This window comes from Neolamprologus brichardi, chromosome 11 (assembly GCF_056152115.1).
Source record: "Neolamprologus brichardi isolate AB-2024 chromosome 11, ASM5615211v1, whole genome shotgun sequence".
Taxonomy (NCBI): domain Eukaryota; kingdom Metazoa; phylum Chordata; class Actinopteri; order Cichliformes; family Cichlidae; genus Neolamprologus; species Neolamprologus brichardi.
In genome coordinates, this window is record NC_142114.1 from 22,221,654 (window position 1) to 22,246,669 (window position 25,016).

The window sequence follows — 25,016 nt, forward strand, 5'->3', positions numbered from 1 at the left end:
TAAAAGAATAAACACTGCATGGTAATTTATTAAAAAATAAAGTATTCTTTCTTGTGCTTTTACTTCTTCTTCTTTTTTTGATCTGCCACAATTTCTAAAAGAGGATGAAAAAAGACAAGTGAAAGACTTGGTGTTCACATATCAAGCATGTAGGTTCACAAGTTTATCAATTAAGGTTAAATGTTATATTTCAAGATTGCTAATTGCACAACTGCAATGGCTGTTAATGTGAACATGACAAAGCCAAATGGTCAACTTTCTGCTTTGGTTGATGCATGTGATGGAAAGGTCTTGAAATTGAGAACTCTTTGACTTTCAATCATCTGTTTCATAAAAGAATGTTAGAATAAATGTGTTTCACAATGTTCTTTAACCCTTTAAAGCCGGTTGGAGCGGGCACACTCCATTTTGTGTAACTATTTTTAAATCCCTGTAGAACCGGAACCATGTAAGCTAGCGCAATAATTTTTTTTTTGCATATGAAACCGGAGGAGTTGTACTTACATCTTATGCCATCAGCCTGTCGTAGGTCACGATTTCCTTCCACATATAGCTTTGCAAAAATTGCATAAAAAGCGCTTGCAGGAACAAAAACATAATATTCCAGAAACCCGCTTTGCCGATCCGATCAGCTGTTCGTAACACTTCCCACATTGAAATAGACCAGTGCAAACGATTGCATGTTGTCATTGTCCATATTTTAAGGGAGTTTTCTTTATGATGGGAAATGTTTTATTCTGTTTCTTTAAGTTCTCCAAGAAGAATGATAAATGGTTTTTTTATGATAAATTTGTTAATACTTTTAGCTAATTTTTTTATCCATAAATGTAAGTTTACTAACAAAACACCATATTTCTGTCATTTTTTAAGGATGTGGAAATGTACATACAATCAATGTCAGACTCCACCAACAAAAAGGCTCTCAAAACAACATATATGTGAATTTTTGCATGTATTCTTATAATTGTTACTTTTTTCTTTTTACCCCTGGCTTTGTGTGTTCATGTTCTGTTTTTTTGTATACTTCATCTGTTCATATGTTGTATACTCATTGTTTGTTAAATAAAGTAAAAAAGAAAAAAAGGACCGATGGCATGACCGCCATTACCTGCCCAGAACCGGACGTGATGTCATTTTCGCGGAAAATGTAGTTTTTTACTTGTAGGCCTTAAAAGCCTATACTGGTGTTTTTAAAAGTCATGTTTGACTTTATGCTTTTCTGAATAGTTTCTGGGATGCTTAGAACTCAAATTGCACTGCTTTAACTTCTTTACACCAGCAGATATATAGGTTATTATGCTCTAGGTTGTTATTATAGATAATTTTACTGATCTTTCCCCTTTGAGATTAAACTGATCAAACCCCTGATGTAGCACCTTTAAAATGTACTCAGAATAAGTTGGCTGTATTTTTAGAGCGAAGTAAGACGAGTGATCATTAATTTTAAACCTCAGCGTTGAGCACAGTCTCTGACACGTGAGACATAATTTAGCTGTATTTGCATATCTGCAGTGTAGTTCCACCTTCGACCTCTGGGGTGTGACAGCAAGTTCGTCAACACTTCCTTCACACTTTCCAATGGCAAAGAAGAAGTTTCAGATTTTTTGAGGGGGGCTAGGGGCTGGCCTTTTTTGTTCCGCTGGAGAGTCCTGCTTGAACGGTGAGCAGGAGCACAACAGAACGGCAAGAAACTACAGCGCCGCGGACCATCGGCTAAATCAGAGCACCGGGAAGGATCCCGCTGCGCCGCCGAGGAAGAGTGGTTCGAAATAGGACGGCATCGCCCTGCAGCTGCGCCGTTACTGGCTATAGGGTCAACGGGCAGACGAGCAACTGGCAGCTATCGGCGTTAGCCTTAACTCCTCTGCGGGTCTGGGGGGGGTTCTGGTAGGGGCAGGGGGCGGGGGTACACCGAGAAAGGAGAAGACTGCACGCCGAGAGGAGGGGGCTGGAAGTCTGAGACGCTTCCAGCCTGAAGGGGGCCGGCGGTTTGGCCACAGCACCCCCCGGACTAGCTAGCTTGTACCCGCGCGGCTAAGTGAATGGGATGGAGCCGGGACCGTCTGGCGCTGGTAGGTTTATTTTTACTTAAGTGGTTTTAAATGCAACCAATCCGGGTCTATACTGCGGGCCAAACTGCAGCTGATAAAACTAGACACTGTAGCTTGGCCTTAGCATCGGGGGAGATGTACGAGGATGCTTGGTGTCAAGCCTCTCTGTTGCATCGAACGTTTAGAGAAGAGAGGGTGTGAGATGGAGAGGAGCTGTCTTGCTGTCTGCATGCACTGCACTCCATAGAGAGCGTTATTATTTGTCCAGATTTATAGCTGCAAATGAGCCTTTTTGGAGTCTGACAATATCCTCAGCCATGCGCGGGGGCAGGGAGGTCGTGGGAATCTTGGTGAGGAGGGACGAGGTGAAGCCCGCCTTCAAGCAGCAGCAGCAGCAGCTGGCTGCACCCGCACGCCCCACAGAACAGACCAGCCTCCCTTTCACTGACAGGTTACGTTTGCTAATATAGTTAAGGTTGTCAAGAGAGAGTTTAGCACAGTGTCCTTAAATGCACACATTAAAGACAACCTCGGGCCTACCATCTGCAGCGATAACTGAATTATTTATCTATGTGAAATAAAAAGGAAAAAAGGCTTATCTCCTCTTCCTGTTCGAGATGACATAATCTGCGTTTAGACTGAGAGAAGCATGCAGAGCATTATATTTATGTGTTGCGGTTTGATTCTGTATCTGCAGACTTATCAGTGCCAGTCAGATCAGAGATGGCCTTCATTTGGTAGTTTTCTTGTTTGATACTGAGGTGTGGAGACCTGCAATTAAAGCACTCGCTGGACTTGACTTTATGCCCAGGTCTAAAGTCTGTTTACTGTGGAACGTCTTGAGTGCCCGACATTAATAATGCAACCTTGAATGTCTTAAATTTGTTGAAGGCATGGCTTTTATAAAGACTTGTATTTTTAATTGATGCAAAATGTTTTGACATGAACTCGTTAAGGATCCCTGAATCCTCTTTGGATATCTTCAGGCTTGTGTTTATGCAAAGCAGGCCTGATGGTAAAATCACGTCATCATTCCAGATCCTGAACCTTGAAATTAGTTGAATAGCCCTGTTTTAATTTCTTAGGATACGGGGGGCACTCTAGAGGCCCCTTATTTCACCGTCTCCTTTTGTGTTTCAAGTGCGATGATTCAGTTTTCTATTTTGAAAGATTTGGCTCACGGTCAACAGCCAAATACTTGGAGACACACAACTGATTTGGCCAGCACAAGTGATGCCTAAATGGATCTTCCTTGTAATTTGTGTACTTGGCTTATAATTTAGCTTATAAGCCAGTATCTTGTATTTTTGAAGCCTAATTGTTCTCTAGTTTTTTAACTTTTTTTGTGTGTATTTGTATAGCATCACCAGCCACACATCTTTGCCATTACCAGCAAACTTAATGTGGAGTTGTTTAAAAAGTTCACATTGAGATCCTTTATTTGTTTTATTTGTTGTCCCGCAAAGGAAGCCAAAAACAAAACACACAACAACAACAGACGTGTTATCCCAGGTATGACTTTAAAATAGTCATTCCCATGTGACTTGATGTTATTGCTTATTACGTCATTGTAAAGGATTCAAGTAGCGATGTGTCTTCATGTTGTGATGCAGCGCCAAAGCTCCGCTTTAAGTCTTACCGCCCGGGAAAGACTGCTATTGTGTTGGGATATGTGAGAGGGCTGGCTCCGCTTCTCACCATCTGCCTTCACTGGCACGAGGGCGAAGTGTGTGTCATTGTGTGTGCGTGCGCAACAATCAAAACACGGTATAGACACTCACGTATTCACACGCGTACATGCTTTCTTGCACATAAAGTACGTGCGGGCACCACATGTCTGGTGTCTGTGTTTACAGTGCTTGTCAGATGTGTTTTAGGGACTTGTGATTCTACACTTTGATATTCATATGAACACACACACACGGATGGGTGACAGATTAAAGGAAAAACCTGAATACTTGACCCCCTACACTGAGGATATTACGTGGTACAGTTGTGCTGCTGGCATGGTTTGTGAGACATTGAAAATCAATATAGATTTCTTCTAAGATATCATCGTAATCTGTTAATCACTGTCCTGACGACAGTGATCTCTTCCAGGATGACAGTACCTACCTTCCGTAGAGCACAAGGGCTCACTGGATAGTTTAGTGTAAAACTGATGTGAATCATATCCTGAGATTTTTACTTGCAGTCACCAGATCTCAACTGAACCTCAAATTGAACACCTACGTCAGACCTGTGTCTGAAGTGTTAGACATTGCTCCACCACCATCATTAAAGGGAATATATTTTGAATAAAAGATGTCTAATCCCTTCACTAATCTTGTTAAACCAATCCAGTGATGTATAAAAGTTGTTCTGATGGTCTAAGATACTCTGATTTTTCCTTTAATCTGTCATATACGCGCTAAGAAGAGAAAACAGTGTTTTATGGCCATTACTCTTCCGATTCGTTTAGCATGTTCTGAATAGTGAACATGTGATGGAGTGGCTATTTAAAGCAGAGCTTTTCCAGTTGAGGATGCCGACGCCTTGCCATGATGTGGGAACATGCTCAGTTCAGGACCACAAAGGCCAAGGTCTCTTCAGCATGACCACAGCAGCACCCTGCCTCTTCTCATCTCCTCCAACAGCCATACACACACACGGGTCCCCTGATATCCATGACAATACTGTGTTGCCTTGGTGTCTCCATGGTGAGGCTGGGAATGTACAGGGGGGCCCCCTGTGTTTGTGTGTATGAGTGTGTTCATCGTAGCAAGGGCGCTCCCTCTGTCGTACACCCGTGAATTTGTGTCTGCGAGATGGAGGCGCAGGGCAGCTGGGGTCTTTGTTTTGGTGAAGGAGGGCTGTTCTCTGGGGACCCAGAGGTTAAGGCAGTGGGCCCCTCTCAGGCAGGAGTCACAGCAAGCACCCAGTTTAGGACCCCCTCTATGTTAGACCTCCTGACTTGATGAGACTTTAACTTTGAAACTAGTATGGGCATAATGTATACTGTTAAAAAGACTGCTTCAGGCCTAGAATATACAAGCTGGAGCTAAACTTAACCAACTCGAAAGGAAAATGGACATGTGAAGTGTCTCTTGCACACAGGCAGTAGTTTTATTTTGAAAGTAAAACCCACGACCATTAAGATGCTGGGTGTATTGGTTCAAATCTTACTATAAGTGCAGTGCCCTCCTGGGTAGTGTGTAACTGATGTTAATAAATGTGATCTATGTGTGTAATAGATGTAGTGAGTGAAGAACAGACAGACATGCTTATAGAAATTTCTTTTATTCTCTTATTATAGAAGAAGAAGCAGATAAAATATGCAAATAGAAAACTGGAAGCTAAGAATACTTGACATTTTTCACTATTTTTTTTTCTTGCAGAATGTCTAAAATCATTGATTCTCAATATAGCTGCTGTTTATTTCCCCCTTGCTACACTAACCTTTTTAGTCACATAATTAATCTCTTTTCCCCCCAATTTAGTACTTTTATTAAATTATATGCATATAGCATCAAATGTGGGTTCACAATGATGCTTCTGAAAAATTTAGATGAACCCAAACCCCCAAAATACAGATTTTTACAACAGAATTCAGTTAAAAAAATCTTAAACATAAAGAAGCTGGATGACTCTGATCCATTTAATTGATTATCATAGTTCATAATTTGCATAGTAACCATGTGATCAGACATCGTGATTTCGTGATAACTGGTGAACAGCAAAATTAAAGTCATATTTTCTTTTACTTAAGGAAATATTTTACTAATTTATTCATGTTTTTCTCCCTTTCTCCCTATTCCCTTTTCTCTTAAACACCCCCCCCCCCCCACCCCACCCACCCACCCATTCCATATATGACCTCATGTGGCTGCTCTTACTGTTGTTAATGTTCGATCACACCTTACTGTACATACTTCTGTGTCTCTTTGCTGCCCCCAAATGCACATTCTGCCTTTTAATATCTTCCTTGTTTATTTTTTTTTAACTATCTTCCCTCTACCGGCCTTCCTGTCCCTGCGAGTGACTCTTGTGGTGTTCTCCTTTCCCCTGCCTACGCTTCCTTCCTGGCTCATGCCCTCCTTGCCCTGTCCTCTGCTGTTCACCACTGCTTCCTTTGCCACCCCCTCATTTAACCGTTGATTCTTTGCTTTACCTTTGGTTTTTTCCTGTGTGTTGCTTCGTATTTGTGCACTTTTCCAAATTCAAATCTTTTTTGCTCTGAACTACATTTTTCCCTGTTACCTGTCTTTGTCTGTGGCTGCCTATGTTGTATTTGTCCAGTGCCCATGGGGGTCTTCCCCCCACCCCTGCAGCAGGTGTTCCATGCCCCTCGCCGGCCAGGCATGGGTACCGTGGGCAAGCCCATCAGGCTGCTGGCCAACTACTTTGAAGTGGAGATCCCAAAGATGGATGTCTATCACTATGAGGTGGACATTAAGCCTGACAAGTGCCCACGACGAGTCAATAGGTAACAGATTTCAGTCACAATATTTCTCTGCATTTCTTTTCTTTGATGTCCCACATTAATGGAAAAGATTAGCACTTGTGAGTCAAAGTTACTAATTTGTAACAGTTGGATAATGAAAGCCCAACAGCCACCAACCAGTAATGTGTGTGTTGTCTTTGAAGAGGCAGTGATAACAGCTACTTGAAGCATGAAAAATGTATTTCTTTGCAACAGCTATCTATTTACAATGATTCATTTGGGGTTCTTGTATTGGAAAAATAATAAAGTGTTGCCAAAGCAACGCTCTTTTAATGTTAACATAACCTTATGTGAGAAAAATAAGTATGGAGTTGTGGTGCATATAAATAGATATCAAGTTAAAAAAATTGTACCTGTTTGCATGTGTCGGATATTTGTATAACTGACAGCACATACATTAACAGGAGGTTGTGCTGCTATGAAAGTCATTTTAACTACAACTCTGAGGAACATGAAGAGCACAAAAAGTAATGCATCTGTGTAGAACTGAGTAACATAAATAATTTACCATCTCCTCTGGATGGGTTTCAGTTTTATATTAGGCAGAAGACAATTTTCCTTCCTCCAGTAGCTTTACCTTCTTTACCTGCTGGTGACTGGACAGATGGTTGAATCAAAACTGAAACCAACTTGCTTGAGCTAAATGTTGGGCCTCCTGATGCAGCTTAAAGCCAAATGATTGATGCAAACATTGGAAGAATATCGCCTGTATCATATAACACCTATTTAAATTGGAGTAACTTAGTTTACATACAAAGTATTTGTATGCTTTAGTATTTTTCATGAAACCTGTAGTCCCTGTCCATGTTTTTACTGGCCCTGTTTTTAGTTATAACAAAACGAATGTGATTTGTCACATTCATTACTTTAATCCAAGAAATAAAGTGTACATAAAAATATATATATTTCAAAGTTGAGGAGAGAAGTGTGCTCTTTCTACCTTGCAAACTTTCCATGGCTCAGCAAAGAGCTGCTTCCTGTGAACGGTCTGTCTTGTCTCTGCGAAGAAAAATGTTACAGTATACATGTTTCATTATGTTTGATCCAGGTGACTTCATTCTTTTCACAAAGGCCTGTTTTTTTTGGGGGGGGGGTTCACGTTGCATAGCGATCTTTATACCATCCTCAGATGGTGTCATCCGTCTGACTTTGTGCTGGCTGTCAACAAGATGGGATTAACCTTCACTTTCCACAGTTGTCTTATATGTGGAGTCATACATCAGGGGCTGGTTTTAAGCCTCAATCAAATATATGGCTGTAAATGCCAACAATTTCTAGATTGAAAAACAGATTTACTCCATTTTTACATCAGCCTCTAAAGAGGTCACCTGTGGAGTACTAAGCTACTTGTGATCAGAAAGTAACAAACATAACATCAAACCAACTAAACAAAAGCAAAGCCCAACCTGACTTGACAAAGGGAAACTTGTATGCTGACTGATTATACCAGCTTAGAGAACAGGGATGTTGGGATATTGCACGTTCCAGGTTGCACTTCCTGTATTTAGGAGTGCTGAAGTCACAGGTATGTTTGATTTAACAGCATTTACATCAGGTGCCCTTCCTACCATAACCCCAAAGGGGAAATCAATATAGCTTCAACAAAGTCTAAATAAACAGAAGTTATGCAAAATCAAAGATTGTGTCATCATTTATCTGTTTGTATTTCAATGCATATCACATGTAAAATATGCTGTCCAAGTACTGGTGCGTGAATTCATGTGGCTTCACATGCAGCCATCACACACCCCCTCTATAAAACGTTTGCTGTGTTAAACTGTGACAGCATCGTTGTTGTTGTTTTCAGAGGTGTGTTGGACTTTGAACTAGAATGGTTGTGTGGCAGACTTCACCAAGTCATCTCTACACTCGTGCCTTTCATCTTGTCTAGTTAGTATAGTGCTTTATGATCACTGTAAGCATTTGAAATGAATGATAGAATTAGGAGAAGTTTGAGTGAAGCATTTCAGCAACATAAAGACAGGAAAAGGGAGTAAAGTTCAGAGCTAGAAGCTTCATAAAAAGGACTTTCACTTTCTCCTACCAATGATGAATACATGGATTACTAGACTTCCTGGGTTGTGCATGCAAGTCTGCATTACAGAAATGGAAGGTACAGAGAGTGTGAAAATGCCCATTTGTACATGTATCTAGCACCTTTCACAGCAACAATATAGCTTTGTAGTAGTTTCAAGAAATCATGGGAGGACTGGCAGATAAGCAGAAGCTACAGGGATGAACCAATTGTTCCCATCTCCAATCAGATAGAGCTGTTCTTCCACTTTTTATAGTCAGATGAATCATCATTTATATGAAAACTGGCACCTCTAGCATTACCAGTCAGCAGGTATATGATGGGGAAAAAAACCTGTCCAATCCAATTTTTGGCTCCTAAGAGAATTGTGATTCTCTATAAACTCTGCAGCCATCTTCTGCTAGGTCTTTACCTTGTTCCTCAAAGAGAGGAGATATGACCTACACAAAAAATAAATATACATAAGAACAAATAGTTAAATATGCAGCCTTCTAGGTTGACCAAAAAAAATTAATGACCCGGATAAGGAAGAGTGGTTGACTTGTCAGGGCGATAAACGTACACAGGTGAGCAATCAACCCAGGTGTTACCCATGAGTCTCAGCGAGCCACTGCACAGATCCCAGCATCTACAAAATAAAAGAAAATGATTTTGGTAAAGGTTTATGAGTTATTTGGTACTAACTCAGTTTATGAAGTTCACTATTTAGCGGTGACTTACTTATGTTGTCAGACTTGAAACACTCTACATGCAGGAGTCTTTCCTGGTTTGTGAAGCTAAACGCCTCTTCAGGGTAACACTGACCACTGAGTCACCATGTTTTCCTCATAATAAGCCTCAATCTATCTGACTGAGAAAAAGATATTTTTGCAACTCTCCTTTTAAGGCCTCCATCCCTTTAAGCCGCCTTTCTTTTGATTGGCAGGCCCCTTGCAGCAGGTGGGTGGGGCTTCTTTGATCACAGCCACAGCTGTGTGCCGGACATGACCATATTAAGATATCCCCTCTCACTGATGTCACACGGTGCCCAGACTAGAAAAAAACCCACTGAATTGAATATTTAGAGCAGCCTCAAATCTTTGCTTTTGACTCATAGGAATTACATACACCAAATGTATTATTTGAAACTTGAGCCACGATTATTATGATCAGCCACTACACTAACAATACATATGACAAAAAATAAGAAAAAGCATCATAGGTTCACCTAAGTACAGTCTCATACATATGAATTCATTTTGTATGTCTCCTAATAGGAACTTTGGTGATCTCAAACCTAAAATGCATTGATAGTTTTTACTTCTGTCCGCGAAAACATAATAGTACCCTCATAAAATGTTTGATTACACAAATTAAATTTTGTTAAAATCCTCAGCAGAGGCCATCTGCAGAACCCGGAAAGAGAGCCCTTGAGCTTTGTTGTCCTTCATTTTAACAAGGTCATGGCCATAAACAGAAATAAATGAAGCAAATTGGTATATTTTTTTAATTGTGGTAGATCCTCAGAAAATCCAAACTCTAAATGAGGATCCCTGAGCACTGAGTGTTCTAGTACCATCTCCTCTGATATTAAGAGAGGATCTTTTAGAATCAGAAGGAAATGGAGCTCAAACACAAAGGGTCCAAGAAGGCATGCAAGGGTCAAGCCCTTCGACCTTTCCTTTTTAGAAAGACCTCCTCATCCCCCACGCTTGAGTGAAGGTCAAGGCACCATGCATTCAAAGGTAGCCCCCCCCCCACCACCACCTGGACCCATGCTCTTTGTCCTTGCTTCTCCCCCTGTGACCACCAGATATTGAACTCACCAGCTGTATCCTGCCTACTCTATATCAATATCTCAATAACTGCACCTCCTCGTGACAAAAGCAGCATCCTGATGAGGGAAGAGGTTTAACTGGCAGAGGGGGATTTGCTCTGGCTTTATTGCACATTAATCTCATGTCATGTTTGCATGTGTTGCTGCTTACAGAGAGGTGGTGGAGTACATGGTGCAGCACTTCAAGCCCCAGCTCTTTGGTGACAGGAAGCCGGTGTACGATGGCAAGAAGAACATCTACACAGTGCTAGCACTTCCTATTGGGAGTGAGAAGGTAAATGTTTGGAGTGGGTTTTTGTGTTACACAGTCACTCAGTGAAGTCTCTCCTAAGCCCTGTTCAGCTGTGATATATTGAGTTTCTTAACAGGAAAGCAAATTTTTGAATGACGGTAAAAAGAAAGATATGGCAGCACGGTGGCACGGTGGTTAGCACTGTTGCCGCACAGCAAGAAGGTCCTGAGTTCAATTCCAACATCAGGCCGGGGTCTTTCTGTGTGGAGTTTGTATGTTCTCACAGTGTTTTCGTGGGTTCTCTCCGGGTACTCCGACTTCCTCCCACCGTCTAAAGACATGCAGCTTGTGGGGATAGGTTAATTGGATAATCCAAATTGCCACTAGGTGTGAATGTGCGAGTGAATGTGAGTGCGAATGGTTGTCTGTCCCTGTGTGTTGGCCCTGCGACAGACTGGCGACCTGTCCAGGGTGTACCCCGCCTCTCGCCCTATGACAGCTGGGATAGGCTCCAGCGCCCCCCGCAACCCTGAAAAGGATAAGCGGATGGATGGATGGATGGTAAAAAGATACCGTGGTAAAGCAGGATAGGTTGTCCACTAATAGCAGGGTTAGTGGTTCGATTCCTCCTCATCTGTCCGTGGGCATGACCCTGGCTTGATTACCTGAGAGGTTAAAAGTTTCTATAAAACAGCAAAGCATTTAATATGTATGTATTTGTTGTAATTAGTCATGTTATTTTCTATACTTAAAGGATCTATTTGATTAGGAAATGTGCTTGGTTGCCTTAAGTAAATGAATTAGAAGATATCTGTTGTGTAAAGAATTTTTGCACTTACTTTTTAACACTTTAATGTGTTATTTAGAGAAATTCAGGATTTTGCACTTCTGGATACAGACAGCCCAGCTACCAAACTGCTTTGTATAGTTTTATACTTTCCATACAGGTGTGAGGAATTGTGTCTCCAGCTATTGCCTAGAAAGTAAATTCTATAAGCATTCACATGCTTATCACGACATACAGTCACACCTACAGGTATGGAGACATGCAAAAACTATGCAAAAAAAATGTAAACCATACAAGCGCAGGGTTAGTGAAATGTCAGCTTCCAATAATATATTCTGCAGTACCTGAAAAGGGCTACAGTGTACTGCACAGCCTGAGGCTTTCATTTTGTTGCTACAGGTGTGTCTTTATTTCATTTGTTCTTTACCTTTTGCTCTCTCTCTCTCTCAGGTAGATTTTGAGGTGACGATTCCTGGCGAAGGAAAGGATCGAATCTTCAAGGTGTCCATCCGTTGGCTGGCCAAGGTGTCATGGCGCCTGCTGCAGGAGACTCTAGTCAGTGGCCGACTGCAGGTCCCCCTTGACTCAGTTCAAGCCCTGGATGTGGCCATGCGTCACCTGGCCTCTATGAGGTCGAGTATATCAAAGTTTCTCTTATAGGTTCATAACAACACACACCAAAACATTTAGTAAAATTATGGGGTTTTTTTCACATTATTTTTTTGTGATATTGTAACTTTACAGCTTAGCGGTGCTTACTGAGTCCTTCCCTCCACAAGCATCAGATCATCATCGCTCCAGGCATCAGAATTACTAAATAAAAGACACGTGTTAGTTGACACCTGTGTGAAAGTGTCCGCTGAACAATGCTAAGCAAAGTAATAGTGATAACTGGCTTGAAGACTTAACCTGAAAGTGCTCAAAAGGAAGTCATGAAGCCACAGATATTAGATCAGTGATATAGTATCCAAAGAAAAATAGCCTTTTTCCTTAAACCTCTTGTTTGGGTGTTGCAAGTTTTCTGCTTTTCTTGAGGTGACTTATTCTGAAACATCCACATCACTAGACATGAACTCATGCTGCGGTCATGCCCTGAATCAGAACATTGATTTCCACCTCTTCACCCCTTCTGATTAGGTACACACCAGTGGGCCGATCATTTTTCTCCCCACCTGAAGGATACTACCACCCACTTGGTGGGGGAAGGGAAGTTTGGTTTGGCTTCCACCAATCAGTGCGTCCCGCCATGTGGAAGATGATGCTTAACATTGATGGTGAGTCACTGAACAAAGGCTCACCAGAGTGTGTGTAGTCAGCCAGTGATCTCAGTGGGTTTTACCGACATTGTGTGACTAGGCAGAAACATGGGAGGGGGGGGGGGGGAATTTGAAAAGAAAAACTTGTTCTATGAGAAAAGCTGAGCCATGAGTATCTTGCAAAAGTTCAGTTATAAATTTACACTGCTGCTTTTGTTTCTATGGGCTGTTTGTAACACTCATTTAGCTGTGAAGAAAAAGTGGCAAAGTCTTCTGAAAGTTACAGATTTTAATAAGAACCTTTGTTTTTTGGTACTTTCTTCTGACTTATTTCTGCTCTCTGTCTCCCTCTAGTGTCTGCCACGGCTTTCTACAAAGCCCAGCCTGTAATTGAGTTCATGTGTGAGGTTTTGGACATTCGCAACATTGATGAGCAACCCAAAACCCTCACTGACTCACAAAGGGTCCGCTTCACCAAGGAAATTAAAGGTGGGCTACTGAAAAGTGTGGAAGTACCTTCCGAAGAAATAATGAAAGTAAATGGTAAATGGCCTGTATTTGAATAGTGCTTTACTCGTCCCTAAGGACCCCAAAGCGCTTTACACATTCAGTCACCCACCCATTCACACACACATTCACACACTAGAAAGTACTTTGATACTTCTATGCATTTGAAGTATAGACTTGCTGAATACACACAAGATGATGGGTACACTGTGGTCATACAGAGATGGACATAGTCAGTAAAATGTTCAAGGAGACTAAATTTAGCACAATTTAGTACTAAAGGACCAAATTGTGCTAAAATATTCCCCACACCATTACACCAGCCTGAATTGTTTATAAAGGCAGGATAGATCCATGTTTACATGTTGTTTATGTCAAATCAGAATGTGACATCTATCTAAATGTTGCTGACAATGTTGTTGAGGCTCATTAGACGAGGCAATGTTTTTGCAGTCTTCTATTGTCTGTCCAATGTTGGTGACCCTGTATGAACTGTCGCCTCGTTTTCCTGTTCTTAACTGACAGGAGTAGCTAAGAACAGGAAACCAAGCCCATCTACTATATCAGCCCATTACAGACCATCTGCTTCATGGTTTGACATTCAAAGATGCTCTTTTGCGTATCTTGGTTGTCTTCCTCTTCTTCTTCCAACCTCCATCTCACCAACCCTCTGAATGTCCTCCTTCCCTGCAGCTCCATCTTCAACACTCTTGTCTCAGTAAATCCATCTCTCCTCTGCACATGTCCAAGCAATCTCAGTCTTTCCTCTCAGCCTTTTTTCATCAAACTGCTTAACATGAGCTGTCCTTCTGATGTACTCATTTGTAATTCCATCATTCCTGGTCACTCCCAGCTAAAATCTTAACATCTTTAGCTCTGCCACCTTCGGCTCGGCCTCCTATCTTTGTTGGCAGTGCCACCATCTCCAAGCAATTCATCACAGCAGGTCACACGTTAAGCTCTTCCTTTCCGACACTTGAACTTAATATTTGTGTTGCCCCGCTTACTGTCGGCAGGCCTGAAGGTGGAGGTGACCCATTGTGGCCAAATGAAAAGAAAGTATCGTGTATGCAATGTTACCAGACGTCCTGCCAGCCACCAAACGTAAGACTTTGCTTTTTGTTGTTGGCATAGAAAATACACAAATTTATTTCCCAACTTGACAGCGTCTTGCTATTTTATTTGATCCTATTAGAGTAATACATTAGAATATATTAGGTATTCATCCTTATATTGATGTCACTGGAAGAAAGTACTTTTGTTTAATTTCACTGAAGTTGTACAAATGCAGCAATCACATGTTGGACCAATCACCAAAATTTGTCCTTGCTTGTTTGGAAAGCAATTAAAACGGTTTTAGAGGAGCTAAATTAATCTTAGTTCTTTAGCTTAAATGTAGGTAAATGTTCCTTCCAGGTTTACAGAAGGTTCTTGTTCATCTGTAAAGTTCCTATTGTAGAAATGCTCTATGATAATGGTAAAAAAGTCCCTCCTTATGCATAAACATGTATTTCTAGTATTTCGTTGAAACATTTTTTAATGCTGAAATAATGATTTTTAATCATGTTTCAAAGAAGAGTGTTTTTCTTTAGAATAAGAAAAACCTCCTATTCTTTCCTCTGTTTATTATGAACCTAACCAAGGAAGTAACTTAAATGGGAAATCTCTCACTGTTTTTGACAGTGAGTGCACGTTTTCAGGTTTGGTCAGAAATAACAGACAGAAACAGACAAAACCTGCAAATGAGGAGCGATCGGGTGATGACACTGACATGATGCTCATGTTCTCATTTTTTTCTGTACCAGGTTTCCCCTTCAGCTTGAAAGCGGGCAGACAGTAGAATGTACAGTGGCTCAGTACTTCAAGCAGAAGTACAACTTGCAGCTCAAATACCCCCACCTACCCTGTCTACAGGTGGGGCAGGAGCAGAAACACACCTACCTGCCTCTGGAGGTGAGAAAGTGTTCAGTGATGTTTCAACTATGATGCCAAAAGTTTACCATTTAAAGTAAAGGATGACCAGTATATCGGTTGATCAACAGTAGCTCATCATGTCTCTGTCTGTATTTGTGTGTATTGATGACTGTTATTCCTCCAAAACTTTTTTAATAAAATCCCAACAAACTGCCCACGTGTACATATGTAAAGAATATTGGCAAATACATCAATATCATGGTGGCACGGTGGTTAGCACTGTTGCCGCACAGCAAGAAGGTCCTGAGTTCAATTCCAACATCAGGCCGGGGTCTTTCGGTGTGGAGTTTGCATGTTCTCCCCGTGTTTGCGTGGGTTCCCTCCGGGTACTCCGGCTTCCTCCCACCGTCCAAAGACATACAGCTTGTGGGGATAGGTTAATTGGATAATCCAAATTGCCACTAGGTGTGAATGTGCGATTGAATGTAAGTGCGAATGGTTGTCTGTCCCTGTGTGTTGGCCCTGCGACAGACTGGCGACCTGTCCAGGGTGTACCCTGCCTCTCGCCCTATGACAGCTGGGATAGGCTCCAGCGCCCCCCGCGACCCTGAAAAGGATAAGCGGAAGCGAATGGATGGACATCAATATCAGAATACATGTTATGTTTATGTACTCAAAAATCTGCCGACATACCTTCATTTAACTTTCAAGTGACCAAGTGGGATCATCTTTGACTCTTGAAATAGATGTGTGTTTTTTACTATTAATGTGGGCTTGATTTTATTGTAATTTTGCACGTTTAATCAATAAAATGTCACATTTGGCAATAGACCATGGCTAGTTCTGCTGAAGTAGTAAGATTTACTGCTGCAGAGGCCTTGAGGCATTTACTTAATGCCCAGAGTAGCAAGGCAAACAGGTCATGGGTCATGGACATGAGCTCCTTTTTGTATAACAATGGTATCTGTCTTCGATAAAGAAAACAGTAGAGGGATCATAAACGCAACTGGAGACATAAAAAAGTATTACTGTATAAAATGTAAAGCTTTCACATTATGTTAAATGGCCTATCATTTTAGGCCCTTAAATAGCTTGGCCGTCTGAGGTGTATCGATATATATTGACATAGAGGGTATTAAAAGATAACACAACCATGCACACAGACTAAAAACTTTCTTTCATTTGGACAGCCAATGTTTACGCCGTAATGACTGAATGTATTCATTCCAGGTGTGTAATATTGTAGCCGGTCAACGATGCATCAAAAAACTGACAGATAATCAGACCTCAACTATGATTAAAGCCACAGCTCGCTCCGCACCGGACAGGCAAGAGGAGATCAGCAGACTGGTGAGTTGCAGAGGGAAGCGTTTGATGGAGGCCGTGCATCATTTTGAAATGAGTGATTTATAGTACAAGGTGGAGACGGTGTGATATAATACAAGTCCTTTGCTCTCTACAGATGAAGAATGCCAACTTCAACCTGGACCCGTACATTCAGGAGTTTGGGATCAAGGTGAAGGATGACATGGCCGAGGTGATGGGCAGAGTATTGCCAGCCCCTATTCTGCAGTACGGAGGACGGGTAAGGCACGGTTCATTCGTCAACCTGAACATATCGACTTTTATGTTGTCAAGAATGCAGCCATTTAGTTGTGTGTGTTTCACGCAGAGCAGAGTGTTGACAAATTAAAAGACAAGTTTGAAAGCTCGACTCCTTTGGTGAGGGCATGTCGTGGCTCTTTTGTGATCTCTGTGTGATTTGCTTATATGGTTTGGATGAAGGGTTTACTGCAAATCAATACAAAGACTGATCGCTTTTATCCTATAAAGAGGCGCAGATTAGAGTGATCTCTTTGATGATTATAGGGTAGATGGGTAGAGCACAAGGAGTGATTGAATTATTTGATGTTTATTAGTCTATGTGGATCATATCCCATTTCCCAACTGAATACCGATGCAGGATTTTGAGAATTTCTGAGACAGGGCTTTCCACTTTTGGAAGAATAGTATCCTTTATCTCCAGTCATGCTTCAAGTGGCGCTCACACAGGAAGAGACTCGTTTTGACATGTCGATCACAGACTGAGGAAAATGAGTGAATTTCTGTAACTGACTGTTAGTTTGTTAGTAGACACACTGAGCTCTTGACCTTGGAAACTCTGTTTTTGCTTTCATTTGTCGTCTCTCTGTACTTTTGCTATAAATGTGACCTGATTTGGCTTAAACTGTCTCTCCTGGTCCTTTCTTTTTTACAGAACCGTGCCATAGCTACACCCAACCAGGGAGTGTGGGACATGAGAGGGAAGCAGTTTTATAATGGCATTGAGATCAAAGTGTGGGCTATTGCCTGCTTTGCCCCGCAGAAACAGTGCAGAGAAGAGGTGCTCAAGTAAGTACTAATGAGCACAAGCAGATGATTTTGTCTAAGGGGAGGGGGATTAAATAATTTCTGCTCATGGCTGTTTCTTTCATAAGGTTAGTTATTTTTAAATGAGCTTTTGCACAGAAGAAAAACAATCCTTCTCTTATGTTGTTTATTCCTCCTATATGTAATATCCCAAAGACATAAAATAATAAGTTAAAAACGTTATCTCGGAGATGCTTTATACACTCATCTGCTTGTTCATCTCAGGAACTTCACAGACCAGCTTCGTAAAATCTCAAAGGATGCTGGGATGCCAATTCAGGGCCAGCCATGCTTCTGTAAATATGCCCAGGGAGCGGACAGCGTGGAGCCCATGTTCAGACACCTGAAAAACACATACTCTGGACTTCAACTCATCATCGTCATCCTGCCAGGAAAAACTCCTGTCTATGGTAACTTGTATTTGATACATGTGGTTTACCATATTTTTCTCAAAACAAATGAAATACTGTTGCTCAAAGTAGTCAAAAAACTCCTGAAGCATTTGGTCAAATGGGAGTATTAAAAAGCTCCCAATAAACTAGAATCATGTTTTGTTTTTGTTTTGTCATGTGAGTAATTTCCAAACTTTTCCCTTTAGCGGAGGTAAAGCGTGTGGGTGACACCCTCCTTGGCATGGCCACGCAATGTGTCCAGGTGAAGAATGTGGTGAAGACGTCGCCGCAGACTCTGTCCAACCTCTGCCTCAAAATCAATGTGAAGCTGGGAGGGATCAACAACATCCTGGTACCTCACCAACGGTGAGCTTCTGTTTGACCCATTTTTAATTAGTTGCACATATTTATGGTATCTTGAGTTAGGTGATGGGTGATGCTGACACATAGGTGTAAAGCGCTGACAGTGGTAGTAGACTTGAGTTTTCTATCAAAATCCTGCTGGATGACATGGTGATCGTTTGAATACGTTTCGGTAATATGACTCACCAACAGCAGCCCTTCACTGCCTTTATGAGCGTGTGTAATTTGCATCACCTCCTCCCTTTGCTGTCTCAGGTCAGCAGTGTTTCAGCAGCCGGTTATCTTCCTGGGAGCAGATGTCACACACCCCCCGGCTGGAGATGGCAAGAAGCCCTCCATTACTGCTGTAAGTCTCGGAGATTACGCCTTCATTAAACAACACTAGATGATTTTAAATACAATCTCAGGAAAAGGAAGGGAATGTGCAACCACGGTGTGTCACAAAGCCTGGCCACTTTTCAAATCTAGGCGTGCAGGTTAAACCCATGGGTGGGCAATACTGGTGTGCTTTTGGCTCTGGTAACTTGTGAACAGCCTTTTTCATTGTTACTGGCTAAAGTTGCTTACTTGTTGAAAAGACATTTGAGTTATTTAAAAATGTGAATAAGTATAATGAAGCACTAGTTTTTGTTTGGGGGAAAAAATAGACTTTCTAATTAAGCAGATAAGAAATGTTCTAGCATTGGTTGTCATTTGGTGTAGATATAGCAACAAGTCAAAGTCATACACAAAATTAATTGGCATTAATTAACACTATATACCTGCATTTAAGGACAAAAAACTTTAGATAACAAATGGATTTATACTTGGTCTTTATTATTCTTAAAGCCACTGGTTACCTTGTACCATATATATTGACTGTACAGTAGTTGTTAAGTACTCTAGTAGCTAAAAGCTAAAATGTAAAAATGTTTCTCTGGGATGTGATGGCAATCCAGCTGCTTTGTTGGCCTCGACACTCCTTTTTTAGGCAAAACAGCAAGGGCATGTAAATAATGCAAATGATCCCGAGATGCCACAGGGAAAAAAAACGCACGTTTGTGGTTGCTTGGTGACAGTGGGACTCGATGGCCACTGTGCTCGTTAATGCTGGTAAGAGAAGAATACCTCAACATTAGGTAGTAGGTTCGGAATAGAAGAGCTTAAAGCTAACTAGTTTTTACATCATTGGACAAAAACAAATCTGTAATAACCTTTTACTATATTGTAATTTAATTTGAGGAGGAACTAGCGCCCTTCTGAGATTTGTTTTGTGGCTTTAGTAAAGTCAAGTCTTTTCAGGCACATTTTCTCATGGTTTGCGGGTTGAAAAAAAGTTTTTATTGAAACAATGTGCAACAGTGAGCAGCGGGCTTCGAGGTACTTTTTCTCATGTTTGGTCGATGTGTCAGAAGTGTAACTCAGTCAGCGGGGATTTGCAATGTTAAAAAAGGCAGTCCAGATGGTGCATCAGCTGCCATAGGTGCAATGCTTAGGTAACAAAACTAGGTGTTTAAAGTAACCCTATTTTTCTATAATGAGCGATGTGAGTGCTATAAAGTGGTGTAATGAAATAAGCGTGCACGTGCTCTGTTCTCAAATTTCATTTTTTATTTTCTGGATTTCAGCCTACTGCTGTTTTTGATCTGATGAAGGCTGTGACACAAACAGGCTTATTCTGTTATGTTTTGGCTATTTGATAGGGCTATGGTGATTCAGGGTTTCATTCAATGGTTCTCTCATAGTACCGTTTGCTTCAAACTCCACCTGCATGTACAGCCCATTTCACGAAAAGCACATAGCGCCGATATGACGCTTTGTTTGGACTTTGACGCACAGAACACGAGGCTGAGCGAAGAGAAAAAAGGAGGAGTGCGAGAGGAATTAGTGAGGTATAAAGGGAAACAAATGGCTCATCACTGACTCACATTCAAAAGGAAATGACGTCAGCTCTCGTCCGCCCTTGACCTCAGCTCGCCTATGGTTGGCTGTGTTGTTGCCTAGCAATTATGACGAATAATTGAGTCACGAGGACAGGAGAGGGAAGCAGGTCTGCGTTAACAGTACGAGCTGAGAAGAAAACTGGTGAGAAATGGTCACTGTGGTATCGTGTAAGGATTTGAGGGAAGGAAAATAAAAGGTTGATGTTGAGCCTCACACACTTCCCAGCTGCAGCCTTTAGGGGATGCTAATGCTCAAATATGCACACGACGAAAAATGACTCATGTCTGTGAATCAATACTACAACTACAACTACTGCACAGATTTTCATAAAGTAAAAAGTCATGAAGAATGTTCAGTGACAAAAGGTGTATTTATTTGAGAGATGACTTTAGTCAAGGGGCTCAATAACCTAATGCTCGTTTATTGCAAGTCATATTAGGAGTGAAATCAGTGATCACACAGTATCATGTTAAATTCCTTTTTTAATGTTTCCTGCTCCCTCCAATAGGTGGTAGGCAGTATGGATGCCCATCCCAGCAGATACTGTGCCACAGTGCGCGTCCAGAGACCCAGGCAGGAAATCATCGAAGATTTATCTTACATGGTGCGCGAACTGCTGATTCAGTTCTACAAGTCAACCCGCTTCAAGCCCACCAGGATCATTTTCTACAGAGACGGTGTTCCTGAGGGACAGTTGCCTCAGGTAGGTGGGACGTTGCGATCTTAATGACACAATGCCACCAAAATCTATTTTAACATGTTTTCATCTGAGTGCTAACTGAGTGCTAACTGTTACACGCAGATTCTCCACTACGAGCTGTTGGCCATCAGAGATGCGTGCATAAAGTTGGAAAAGGACTATCAGCCTGGTATCACCTACATCGTGGTGCAGAAACGTCACCACACACGCCTCTTCTGTGCTGATAAGTCTGAAAGGGTAAACTTTCTTTGTTTCCCCTTCAGTTTTTCTGTTTCCTACTAAGTTTTCATACTTGCTTACCTGTTTTTTTTTTCCTTGTGTTATCTTTGGACAGATTGGGAAGAGTGGGAACATTCCTGCAGGGACTACAGTGGACACCAGCATCACTCATCCCTTCGAGTTTGACTTCTACCTGTGTAGTCATGCAGGAATACAGGTATTTATAATAGATATTTTATTGTTCCATAAAAATCTCTATTATAATATAATAAGAACAAATCTGTTTGACTTCTTTTAACCTTGCAGTTATTTTACACAAAAAATTTATTGTTATTTTAATTGCCCTTTTCTCCTCTGTCCTCAGGGCACCAGCCGGCCGTCTCATTATTACGTCTTATGGGACGACAATCGCTTCACAGCTGATGAGTTGCAGATTCTAACCTACCAGTTGTGCCACACTTACGTGCGCTGTACCCGCTCAGTCTCCATCCCTGCCCCAGCCTACTATGCTCGTCTCGTGGCCTTCCGTGCCCGCTACCATCTGGTAGACAAAGAACATGACAGGTCAGTGTGGCTACGAAAGATAGACTACGCATGTCTTCATTCTTGGTTGGTTGATGTTTGTTGGGGGGAAGGGGTTGGTAAGCTTGCTCCCTCTGTGGCCTCAGTAAGCACTTTCTTGACTTTCACAGTTGGTAGTTTCAGGTCAAACTGAAGTTAATTTTGTAAATTATGGCCATTCTTAGAGGCAGAATTAAGGATTATCCAGGTGGCTAATGATTTGTCAATCACAAGTCATTCACAGTCAAGTCCATCCCTCCCTAGTCATGCTCAGTTTCAAAACACCAAGATAACAGGACTTCGCTAACCAGCGGATGACATCACAGTTTTTACATACATCTTTTATACTGTCTACAGTTTGTCACTGACAACTCCTACAACCAGCAGCAAGTGGGGCTGTTGGTCTGCTGCTGCTGCCAATTTTATTCTTATCAAGACATGAAATGTGTAACTCATCTTTGCTCGCTCTCTCATCACCCTCTCGTCTCTCTGCAGTGGAGAGGGCAGCCATGTGTCCGGTCAGAGTAACGGTCGGGATCCCCAGGCGTTGGCTAAGGCTGTTCAGATTCATCACGACACTCTGAGGACCATGTACTTCGCCTGAGCGTCACCAACCATCGCCGCCATCGTTCCCTCCCACCTCATTTCTACCTGAGTGGGCAAACGGCCCACCGGCACCACCTCATCCCCATCCCTTACTCCCTACAATTGCCCACTACACATACTTCACAGCAATCAGTCACTCAAATCCAAGAAACACAAATCCCCTCTCCTGTAAAACACAGGTAGACTCTGCAGCCTCATGCACTCAAAAGGTTATGAATATTACTGTTATTTTTACTTTACCGGGACTATTGATCTTTTTAAGTTGAATTTTGAAATCATGGGTATTATGTAATTGTATTGTATGCTACCTTCACACTCCTATGTATGTAAGTATGCAATACGGATGGGAGAAAAATAGAAAACTAGGCGATAAAAAGGAGAAAAAAAATCCTAAAAACTTTTTTAACTGCCACCACGATGCTGCCTCTACCCATCCAAATGCCGGATGCCAGTATTGCAAGCCCCTTGTTAGAGGGGATCCTCATTAGAGGTGGTACTGGGCACGCACACTTACATGTATCATTTTAATGTTATCATGAACTACATTCATGTTTTTTAATGTTTTTGAAAACTGTTTTTTTTTTAAACAGCCTTGAGGAGTCTGGGGTATGGTACATTAGCACTTAGTGTTAGCATGTAGGTGCCACCAGTCCTGCACATAAAGAGTTTGTTAGTACATGCGAGGCTAGCCCTCTGGTCTTTATATTATAGCAGACAAAGAAAGAGCAGGTGTAGCATATTGTAGATCCAGGACAGGAGTCCTGCCACACACTCTGTCCTGGTTGGCCAGTCCCTTAGAGATTTCGCCTTTAGAGGCAAGTTTAGCGTAACAGTAGAGGGACCATTTGCATAGTGTGTATCTAATATACTTGCACCCCATGCACCTAAACCAGCATTGTTAACCAGCCAAAAGTGATGCCACCCTATGGAAAGGGGGCACTCAAACAGGAAGATAATCTTTTATTTCTCTATACATCGCTCTTTTAGAATTTACGAGGCACTTTTTAAATTTTACTTTTATTTTATTTTACTTCAAAATGGTGAAACTAGCCGTTGGCGAGACTTTACACTCTACATTTGAACGTTTCACACCCACACTTGCGTAGCTTTCAGAACAAAGGCAATAGGCAAGGTCAACACTATTCTGTAGATTTAAAAGCAGGCAAATATAGTCTATGATCACTTAAGTGCTGCAAAGCTGAAGTCGCCTTCAGCAACTGACCTTGCTCCGATCCGTCTGCACATTCCAATGTGTATCAGTGGAAATGGTGCCAAGCGGCGCGCTCCACGCATCCACCCGTGCTTTTCTTTGCCTAACTGTACCAACCTATCCTGCGCCTGTCCCGCTTTTACACAGAGCTCTTCCCCTCTGCAGGCATTTACAACAGAAGCACACACATGCCTGCGCTCTCAGTCTCCTTCTCAGCATGCAGAGACATAGCTGATCAAATGCACTTGTTCCCCCCATTCCCACGTGAAGCCAAACTCATCAACCTTTCCGCCATCACCTTTTATCCTTGCCGTCTGTTCTCACTCGTCGCATAACACACCTGCAGCATCCCCTGCCCCAATCCCCTATGTTGTGTTAGCCAATCCCTATTGGTGCTCTGTGTGCGTGGGCGGCACAGATAGGGGATTGCTACATTTGACAGGGTGGGCCTCTATTACGACTATTTAACATGCCCTGCCTTTACATCTAGTCACTTTCTGGATTTATGGAAGAAAAATGCATGTAATTATTTTTTATGACTGGATATTCTGAGCCACCTTACTTTGGTTTTCTTAGAGGTAGGAGCCTCGCGCTCACCACTGCCTGTCAGTCGTTTTGCCTCGATTGTGTAATGGTTATAAAGACTGCTTTTTTCCTTTGTCATTATTATTATGAATATTGTGACTAGTGTCAGAGTGTATCCTCAAGAGGGCACTGTGGAGACGGTCCCAAAATTCCACCTCAGTTGCCCTTTAAGCGCCTCAAATCTTGTCTGATGGTCAGACCCCCTTTTGAGTCGAAAGGGATCAAAAGATAAGAGATCAGATGAGTTTGATTTTTAAATCATGTTTATGAACTTGCATAATCAAAATGCCTTTGTACACCGTTTTACTGATCCTTCATTGTGTCCACGGTGATTTGTATATATGAATATATAATATTAACCTGTTATGTATTTTGGCCCAGCAGTTGAGGGGCTTTTCACAGTCGGGGCCAGTCTTCTACCCCTCATTCTGCGTTTAAAAAAAGAAAGAAAGAAAGAAAGACAGGAAAAATATCAACCTGGGGGCATTTCCCCAACACCACTGAAACCAGATGCAGTTCTTCACTCACTGAAGCCACAAAGCACCTTGCAAAGGGGGGAGACGAAATGGCAGTCACCCTGGAAATGTATCATGTGGACACGGGAGAGTCCGTTCCCCCTCCACGCAGCCTCACGGTCTGACTAAGCAATATTGAAGCCACTGATCAAGAACAGTCCTTGTCATAGCACTTCCCAATAGATTTGAATGAAAGGACGTGGAAGCATATTATTTTGGCTCTGTATGTGATAGTATGGGAACTCTGTTGGGGAGGGTTATTTTTTAAAGAAAATAAAATTGTTTTTTATTACTCTTGTTGCGTTTTTTGTTTGATTTTACTGTGCGTTTAATACAGCTTTGTCTGAAAAGTAAGTCATGGGATTGATCAAGGCTTACTCTCATAACATCCTGAAATCCACCTTAACTAATAATTCTTAGATATTAATGCATGGGTGGATGAAGAAAAAAAT

At 41.8% G+C, this 25,016-nt stretch overlaps 1 protein-coding gene across 1 annotated transcript; it reads left to right on the forward strand.

Moving 5' to 3' along the window:
• Positions 1–1,594: 1,594 nt before the first annotated feature.
• Positions 1,595–24,856, forward strand: ago1 (argonaute RISC component 1). Its single transcript, XM_006791716.2, has 19 exons — positions 1,595–2,072; positions 6,330–6,516; positions 10,539–10,659; positions 11,855–12,036; positions 12,542–12,678; positions 13,015–13,149; positions 14,184–14,271; positions 14,973–15,120; positions 16,312–16,431; positions 16,544–16,666; positions 17,339–17,472; positions 17,716–17,900; positions 18,089–18,248; positions 18,501–18,591; positions 20,677–20,871; positions 20,971–21,105; positions 21,203–21,304; positions 21,452–21,651; positions 22,144–24,856. Exons 1-19 carry the CDS (start codon positions 2,048–2,050, stop codon positions 22,250–22,252), a joined length of 2,577 nt encoding a protein of 858 aa, XP_006791779.1. The 5' UTR covers positions 1,595–2,047; the 3' UTR covers positions 22,253–24,856.
• Positions 24,857–25,016: the final 160 nt, after the last annotated feature.